General features: G+C 34.2%; 1 protein-coding gene across 1 annotated transcript; it reads left to right on the forward strand.

Moving 5' to 3' along the window:
- Nucleotides 1-4,417: 4,417 nt before the first annotated feature.
- Nucleotides 4,418-5,356, forward strand: LOC142224742 (uncharacterized). The gene has a single exon (XM_075294528.1). The coding sequence runs from the start codon at nucleotides 4,418-4,420 to the stop codon at nucleotides 5,354-5,356; it is 939 nt and encodes a 312-aa protein (XP_075150643.1).
- The last annotated feature ends 4,911 nt before the right edge of the window (nucleotides 5,357-10,267 follow it).

Here is a 10,267-nt window from a genome sequence, read left to right on the forward strand (position 1 = left end):
ATTGAAAGCTCACTATCTGTCAAAGAATACACAATCGTGGCGTTTCTAGACATCGAAGGGGCGTTCAATAATGTCCATCCGAGCTCGATATTAAATGGACTGACAACTCTGAATGTTGATCCAGGTATACATAGGCTGTTAGACGAACTTCTAATAAAGAGACGTATTTCAGCCACACTAGGGCAAGCAAACATACAAAGGTATGTGAACAGAGGCACTCCCCAAGGAGGAGTTCTATCACCTCTTCTTTGGAATGTTGCTATAAACAACCTTCTGGTTTCTGTAGAAAAAGAAAGGATAAAAGTGGTGGCATACGCAGATGATGTGGCGCTAGCAGTCAGGGGAAAATTCCCATCCACAATCAGAGATATTATACAGAGAGCTCTCCGGATGACTGAAAAATGGGCGAAAGATAATGGTCTTGGTGTAAATCCAGCAAAGACAGAAATAGTCATGTACTGCAAAGATCGCAAAACTCCCACGGTTAGGCCCATTTCCTTAGGGGGTACTGAAATTCCCTTTGGTGAGTGTGCAAAATACCTTGGCGTTATTTTGGACAGGAAGCTGAATTTTAGGCTTAATATTGAAGAGAGGGCGAGAAAAGCCACGGTAGCTTTGTACTCGTGCAAAAAGGCAATAGGGAAAAAGTGGGGACTAAGACAAAAAATTGTGCATTGGCTATACACGGCAGTGGTTAGACCTATAATGCTATATGGTGTTGTAGTCTGGTGGCCGGCACTTCAGAAACCGACTTGTTTAGATAAAGTTCAGCGTATGGCGAGCTTATGTATCTCAGGCGCATTTAGTAAGACAGGAACAGACTCCCTTAATGTTATGCTACATCTATTGCCTTTAGACATTTTGGCTAAACAGTCAGCTGCAACAACGGCTGTGCGGTTGTGCGAGCTATCGCTGTGGTCGGAAATAGTTCGGTCCTCAAAGTAATGCCAGATGTGCCTAACGTAGTGGCTTTTCGACAAAAAGTTTGAAACTCTAATTCCCAACAGTGAGGCGTGGTGTACACAGACCCCGGGGAATAAAAGATATATAGATTTCTATATTGATGGCTCCAAATTGAATGGACAAGTGGGGTTCGGAGTATATTCTAAAGATCTAGAAATTCGAATAGCGAAAAGATTACCTAATCACTGTAGTGTTTTTCAGGCTGAAATATTGGCAATAAGAGAGGTGGTGAATTGGCTGAGAAGTAATGTTCCAACAAATATTGGCATTAATATATACTCAGACAGTCAACCTGCAATAAAATCCTTGGATTCTGTGTTCCTTAACTCAAAAACGGCCATAGACTGCCGCAAATCTCTCTACGAGATGGCCGAGCAGTACAATATTCACCTAATATGGGTGCCTGGCCATAGGAACATACCGGGGAACTGTGAAGCAGATGTGTTAGCAAGTTTAGGAGCTACCTTACATATTCCAGGGGAACTAGAATCTGTTGGTATGCCTCTGGCCACCTGCAAGCTCTTACTGCGTGAGAAGGCTGTTATGATGGCCAATATTCGATGGGAAAATTGCAAGGGTTGTAACGACACCAAGCAAATATGGCCCCATTTAAACTTAACCGCACACTAGATATGCTAGTATTCTCAAGGCGTCAGATAGCACCCCTAATATCTGCTATAACGGGTCGCTGCCTGATAGGCGAATTTGCAAAAACTATAGGTGCGAAGTATAATGACTATTGTATAAGCTGTCATGACGTGGAGGAAAAGGAATCAATTAAACACCTCTTGTGTGAGTGTCCTGCTTTTTGTGTAAGGTGTAAGCGAATTTTAGGAGCATATAGCTTTAGATTACTGGCTGACCTGGAAAACGTTAACTTAAGCAGTTTGTTAATGTTTTTGGAGCAATCTGGTTGGTTCCACAAAAGTAAATAATAGAGAAGGTTCAGTGGTTAAGACTAGAAGTGCCCATATGTAATAGGTACTTTTAGTTAAATGTGGTATCACAATGGACTGAATAGTCTAAGTGAGCCTGAAATTTAATCGGGCTGCCACTTTAACCTAACCTAACCTATCACACAAATTAAACAAGTAAGGAAAGTCGGGCGGGCCGATTATATTATACCCTGGACCACTTTGTAGATCCACATTTCCGATGCCATATAAAATCCGTCAAATGTGTTGGGTGCTATATATAAAGGTTTTCGTCCCAAATACATACACTTAAATTTATTTATTTAAATATACATCTCAAAATGATACAACAAATTAAATACATGTTTAAAGAGAGTGAAGAGAGCCTTATCACACAAATTAAACAAGTAAGGAAAGTCGGGCGGGGTCGATTATATTATACCCTGCACCACTTTGTAGATCCATATTTCCGATGCCATATAAAATCCGTCAACTGTGTTGGGTGCTATATATAAAGGTTTTCGTCCCAAATACATACACTTAAATCGGACACAATCTGGACAAAATTTGTTAGGCTTCTACAAAATTATTGACTTAAAATTTAAGTCGGCGAATGTCCTGGGGTGGAACACAATGATGGTAAAACATATGGGAAACTTTTAAATCTGAAGCAATTTTAGGCAGCTTTGGAAAAGTGTATTTATGATTTATCGATCGATAGATATGTAACAGGTTAGCTGATAAGTCCCTGGTCTAACAAAGAAAAACACATTTTTTTTGTCAAAATTCAATATTATTATTCAACATAGTTCCCTTCAAGAGCCCTACAACGATTATAACGACCTTCCAATTTTTTGATACCATTTTGGTAGTACTCCTTCGGTTTTGCCTCAAAATAGGCCTCAGTTTCGGCGATCACCTCTTCATTGCAGCGAAATTTTTTCCCTGCGAGCATCCTTTTTGAGTCTGAGAACAGAAAAAAATCGCTGGGGTCCAGATCTGGAGAATACGGTGGGTGGGGAAGCAATTCGAAGCCCAATTCATGAATTTTTGCCATCGTTCTCAATGACTTGTGGCATTGATATATATATATATATATATATATATATATATATATATATATATATATATATATATATATATATATATATATATATATATATATATATATATATATATATATATATATATATATATATATATATATATATATATATATATATATATATATATATATATATATATATATATATATATATATATATATATATATATATATATATATATATATATATATATATATATATATATATATATATATATATATATATATATATATATATATATATATATATATATATACATATATATATATATATATATATATATATATATGTATATATATATATATATATATATATATATATATATATATATATATAAAGTTGGGAGTTCGTTTGAGCTACAAAATCGTTGAGAAGTTTTTTCACTAGTAGAAGTTTTTGATTTGATTTCTTCGTTAACTACTTTTACAATATTAACGTCTGAGTCAGATTTACTTTTGTACTTGTAAATAAATAAGCAAATTAAAAATATTAATAGGATAAATAATCCGATATTAGTAGAAAGCATTACATTTCCTATGGTAGATATTAAATTTATTTTATCAATATTATTAGCTTGTAAACTTTTCATCAATTCTAAAGATAACACTTATTCGACTAGTGATTTATTAGAAGACATTTGTAAAAGAGGTGGAAGGGGTTTGAAATTTGAAATTTCTTTTGAAACGAGTGTTTGGTTGTCTATCTTTATTGATTCATTATGGAATTGTATTAAATATGTTCCCGATAGTTTATAACTTTTATCTTCGGATATTTCAATGACTCCGTCAAAAAAAAGAACTGCAACATTGTTACATTGTTGGACGTGTTTTCAAGTTGCTCCAATTAAAATTAAAATTTCATTGTGAATATCTCGCTTAACTTGTGCTAAAACCGGTGCTTAACGTGATCTAAAGCTTTTGCATTCTGTTCGACATATTTCGTTTGAGCTGTTTTGTGTTGAAAGCTGTATTTTTATAAAGTTTTATAAAACTGCAAACCATCGAAAGCAATACAAATATTTCAGTTTTTGTTGTTGTTTCGTGGTTTCTGTAAACAAAGAGAAAAGGCGCTTTGACCTGTGAGTACACAAATTAGAAACGTCAGCTTACTCCTCACTCAATAGTGTTGGCCAGCGAAACGCCATTCCACTGTTCTCCTTCTGTTTTGATTGATAAAAGCTCACTTCAAAAGTTTTTCTGTGGTTGTTGATCAGGCTAAGTACTAATCACTGGTTGTTGAAATAGCTAAGTACTGAATTTGCTAGCCTAAACTCAACTCTGATTTTTGTATATGCCTAGAAGTATACTTTGGATTTTACGTATTAAATTTCACATTTGATTTCAAGTCTGAATCATATATTTATTCATTGCGAAATTGTTGGAAATATATTTGCATCCACATTCTTGTCTTTGACATATTAAGAAAAATTGAAAAATGGCTTGCCCTATACCGTCGTGTCGTATCACTAAATTGGACGAACAAATGATTTCGTGCTGGATTTGTTCAACAAGTTACCATTCAAAATGTGCGCAATTAGCAGCACGCACAATTGACAACTTACGTGAAGATAAGGGTCTGCGGTGGTGCTGTGAAAAGTGCAAACATATTGATGGCGAGATTTTTACCTTTTTTAAAAACTGTAGAGCCAGACTCGATGATATTTCGAGGAATTTTGATTTGATCTCAGATCGCTTTAAAAAATATAAGAATCTTCTCGATAATTCTTCAAACTTGGACATAGTGTTACAATCACCAACTGAAAATTCCAGAAAAAGGAAGAAATCTAAATCTAACAAGAATTCATCTAACAATGAGATTGAAACAATTTCTCCGACACTAGTTAACGCCAATAATAATATTCAGGATTCAGAGACTGTTGTCATTCCTACTAACAACGCTGAAACTGCACCTTTACCTATTCCACCTATTATTATTACCCCGTCGCATTCGAATTCACTGAACACTGGAACAGTAGTGGCACCAGCTACTGTGTTAACTGATACTAATGCATTCTTTTCTCCTTTTAATACACCTACAAATCAATCGCCTGCTGGTTCAGCTCCAAAACCTTTAAGGGTCTTACCCCCAATGAAAACCATTTTTGCTGCCCGTTTTGCTCCAGAAACAACTGAGGATGATATTCATTTCTACATAAAATCAAAACTGAATGCAAATGTAGACATTAAGGTATCTAAACTGCAATTTGTAGAGAGGAGGAATAAGTCGTCATTCAAAATTTTCGTACCTGAGGACATTTTTGACACAGTGGTCAATCCGGAATTTTGGCCTTACAGAGCTGTGGTGCATGAATTTGTTTTTAGAGATAGAGTTGCCCGTTTACCTGCACGTCCCGTTGAGCAATCAAAAAACTGAAATAAAACCCTGTCTGATACGAATTTTACTTTAGTTTATCAGAATGTTATATACGGATAGTTTTGGCTTTGATTATGATTTGATTATATTTACTGAAACCTGGCTTCAAAGTAATATCTTAAATACTGAAATCTTATGCGACAAGTACCAAATTTATAGATGTGACCGCACAAATGGTTTGAAGAAATCTGGTGGCGGCGTCCTAATTGCTGTTTCTTCGAAATTTGCTTCATCAAAAATTGATATTCCAAATGAACTTCAAATTGAATATTTAGGAGTGAAAATAAGGTGCGGCCATAATTCATTGTTTGTGACTTGCTCCTATATTCCTCCTGGTTCTTGTAACGATGTTTATAATGCTCATTTGACTGCTATCCAATCGGTCCTATCTACTGCGAGATCCTCTGATTTGATTGTTTTGTCTGGTGATTTTAACATTCCATCTATTACATGGAAATATTGTGAGGAAATGAATTACTCCGTACCAATGCTAAGAAATGGATATCAATCTGAATTTGTTGAAAACTTGTTAAAAGATGGTCTTTTTCAAATTAGCAACATACAAAATTCGAAAAATAAATTACTTGATTTATTTTTACAAATGAACTAAAAGATGTGTTTTTATCTCGCGTCAACGCCGTTGTAAATCCTGAAGATGTTCATCATCCCACTGTCTGTATGAATATAAATATGTCTTTTTCGAGATCTATGCGAAAAAAACTCGTATTGAAAACTGATAAAATATTCTCTTTTAATAGAACTGATTACGAAAAACTGAACTCATTACTATTAAATGTGGATTGGAATAAAATCTTACCAGCGAGAAATCTTGATGAATCAATAAATACATTTTATGCAACTTTGAATTCATTCATTGCCCAATCTGTTCCATTAATTCAAATAACTTCTCACACTGGTCCACCTTGGAATGACAGTAAATTACGTAACTTGAAGAATAGAAAGAATAAACTTTATAAAAAGTATAAAAAATCTGGATCTGTGACTGACTATGCAAACTACTCAATTGCTCGTTCAGAATACAACCTGTGGAATAAACAATCCTATAACAATTATTTATCGAAAATTAAAAATGAACTGAAACTTAATCCAAAGTCATTTTACAGATTTGTTAATTCTAAACGACAATCAAATGTGTATCCAAGAACCCTTCACTATGGTGCTGTTGAAGGGGATGATAATGAATCTATATGTAATTTGTTTTCAAAGTTCTTTGCAACAACTTACTGCCATAAGGATTTCAAGCAATCTGATGCGTACCCATATAAGATACAGGAATATTCGACATTCACTACTCCATTTATTTCTCCTGATATTGTGATGAGTTATATGGAAAAGATAAAATGTTCATATCGCCCGGGCCCTGATGGGATTCCCAGTAACATCCTCAAATATTGTGCTCATTCTCTTTCGACTGCTCTTTCATTTCTGTTTAATGAATCTTTGCGCACAGGTCACTTTCCTACGTTGTGGAAGAATTCATTTATCATTCCGCTATTTAAAAATGGAAGCAAGTCAGATATTACGAATTATAGAGGCATTGCTAAATAAAGTGCTATTCCAAAACTGTTGGAGAAAATTATTTCTGATATTTTGAATCATCAAGTCTCCTCTCTTCTATCGCCTAAACAACACGGCTTCCGTAAATCTTGTTCGACCATAACAAATATCTTGGAATTGACTACAATGGTTAATGAAGGCTTTAGAGATCGTTTACAGACTGATGTCATTTCCCTGCCAACATTTTTTGAATTTGGGGACTCTTTTGAGAATCCCCACTACGTCGAAAACAATCATATACGACATCAAAAACTCGTCGGAAAAGCGCCGTCACTATTGAGAAGTTGTACCACGCCAAGTTACTACAAAAATGTTTCGCATGAGTGCAATTATTAGGTGCCTTTATAGATCAATTTAGAACGACGCCAATAAGGGACCCTCCAAACAATCAGAAAAAGTGCATTTTAAGATAGTTGTAAAAGAATCATTGTGGTCGAGTAAAACACGTTTGTTTAGATATTTATTAATTTGATTAAACATTTACAAATTCTTAAAAATATAACATTTATACCACTATCACATTACATTTAACATAATTTTTGGCATTAATGATGATGTTGAGTTACAAGTAGCGAGTTACATGTTGCTGCGTCTATCAACCAGTGTTTTTATTCCATGGAGGCAGCGTGTCTGTAAAATATCTGAAAAACAATCACTTTATTCCATTTGGAAAATCACCAAATTGTTCACCAATATACCTTTCACAATTTTAAGCGTATAATCTATGTTTTCAGAACTTTATTTTCGTTTTTATTTAATTAAAATATAACAAGCTGGTTGCGCTTGGCGTTTCACAAAAAAATGGCTTTTTTAACAGTAGGGATGGCAAATTACTTGCATGTACTTTTTGATGTACCTTTTCATGATGGTTGAAGTCACATTTACGAGTCTGTGGTAACGATGAGGTTGAAATGGAACTTTGAAATGCTGGCAGGGTTATACTGATTTTAGTAAGGCGTTTGACAAAGTAAACCATTCACTTTTACTGTACAAACTGCATCGCATGGGCTTCAGTGAATTAATGGTATCCTGGTTTGAAAGTTATCTAAAGAATCGTACACAATTTGTAGTATTTGATAACATTATTTCAAAATCAATACATGTGCCTTCTGGTGTTCCACAAGGCAGTCATCTTGGCCCTCTATTGTTCTGCTTATTTATAAATGACCTTCCATCAGCCATTAAATATGGTTACACTCTCATGTATGCTGACGATGTTAAAATTATAAAGGTTATTCGGAATAGTGATGACCAATCCTTACTCCAATCTGATCTGAATAGCATGTACAGATGGTGCTCATCAAATATGATGGAACTGAACATAAGGAAATGCAAGCATATCTCTTTTTATAGATTAAATTATATCGACACGAATTATAACTTGAATGGCACAACGCTTGAAACTGTTGAATCCTTTAAAGATCTTGGAATACTTTTGGATCGCAAGCTAAATTTTAGATCTCACATTTCTATGACAGTAAATAAGGCCTATGGATCATTTGGATTTGTCAAGCGCTGGAGTAAGGAATTTTCTGACCCATTTGTTACAATAAACTTATATACTTCACTTGTGCGTCCTATCCTGGAATATGGATCTGTAATTTGGGACCCACAGTACCAAATTCATTGCAATCGTATTGAATCTGTTCAGAAACAATTTTTACTGTTTTGTTTACGTCGGAATAACTGGACACCTCAAACCTTACCGTCTTACAAAGAAATACTATCGCTCATCAAATTACCAACACTGAAAAGTAGACGTACCATGCTGAATATCTGTTTTATGGTTGATTTAATTAACGGAAGATTTAAATCTGACTTCCTTATTAACAGCATATCATTCAATGTACCCTTTAGACCTACCCGCAACTTTGAACTGCTCCACATTGAATACTTTCGAACGAACTTTGAAAACAACGATCCACTTCGCCGTCTTTGTAAAGAATTCAATAAATTTTATTATTATCTTGATTTGTCAGAAGAGAAATACAATGTAAAGAAAAAGATAACATTATTATTAAATACTTGATATATTAACAAACGATATGTATATAATGTAATATATTACTGTTAGTCTGTAAGGGTTTAATCCATAGATGCTAATAATAAAAAAAAAGACTATATAGAAAAAAAAAAGTTAGAAATTTTAATCCTTCTGCATAAAAAATGTCAACATTAAGGTACTCCCCCTCCTTGTTAGGAATTGGAGCCTCTCCAATTGGAACTTTTTGTGGATGTCTATTATATTTATTTTTATTACATATAGAACAATGCCTGATATATTCCTTAAAGTGGTCTGCCATTTTTGGCCAATAGTACTGTTTATATACTTGTTTATGGTTTTCTTTACAACTACGATGAGCTCGCGAATGTGTTTCCTTTATTATACTTTGTTGGTCGTCTTCATTTATTACATCAATAGGAAATATGCGGGTAAATACAAACTTATTTGAAAATACGCCTTTTACAGTTTATTTAAAATCATAAAAATCTTCCGGTATACAGTGTATCGCTGTCACTAAATTTGGATTGATATATTGCAAAAGAATGGATTGTAGATTTTCCCTAGTATCGTATTCAATAATATGACGAGTCCTTCCGAAGTTTACTATCATTTGATGTAATGAAAAATTTGACTTGCTTAGCAAAATTTATTGCTTAAATTCATTTAAAGGTTTTGATGTTTCGGGAATGTTAAAATTATCACTACTTTCTGTAGAATGTTGGGTGTCCTGCAAAGAGTCTTCGTCCGAAATATTATTTAAATATTGTCGCGAAAGAGCGTCGGCTACAACGTTAGTGACACCTGGTTTGTAAATCATTTTTGGCGAAAATTCTTCAATAAAGGAACGCCATCTTTTTATTTTTGCATTGGGATTTCGAGTAGACACGGCAAAAGTTAATGGTTGATGATCTGTATGAATTTCTATATTTGAACTACCATATAAATAATTTCTTAAATTCTTTAAAGCCCAAACAATGGCATAAAGCTCTTTTTCATTAGTCGCATAGTTGCGTTCGGTTGAGTTTAAAGTTTTTGATATAAATGTAATCGGTTTACCGTCTTGGCTAACGGCCATTTTCATGTAGCTCCGTTAGGCTTTAACTGCCAGTTAACAGAAAGAAAAATGGAAATATCTTTTCTCCGGTTAACTTTAACTGAAAAATTTTCAGCAGTTAAGTTTCTAACTGGCATATGGAATATATACGCAAGATGACAGATATGTAGATATCACCGTTTAAAAGTTCGTTAGCTAACGTAGCACTAACGGAGCTTCATGAAAATGGGGGTAAGAATAGCACCTACTGCTTCATTAGAGGCATCGGTGGTAA

The sequence above is a fragment of the Haematobia irritans genome, chromosome 2, assembly GCF_050003625.1.
Source record: "Haematobia irritans isolate KBUSLIRL chromosome 2, ASM5000362v1, whole genome shotgun sequence".
Classification (NCBI taxonomy): Eukaryota; Metazoa; Arthropoda; class Insecta; order Diptera; family Muscidae; genus Haematobia; species Haematobia irritans.

Coding starts and splice junctions, on each gene's coding strand:
- LOC142224742 (XM_075294528.1), top strand. CDS start 4,418: ATGGCTTGCCCTATACCGTCGTGTCGTATCACTAAATTGGACGAACAA.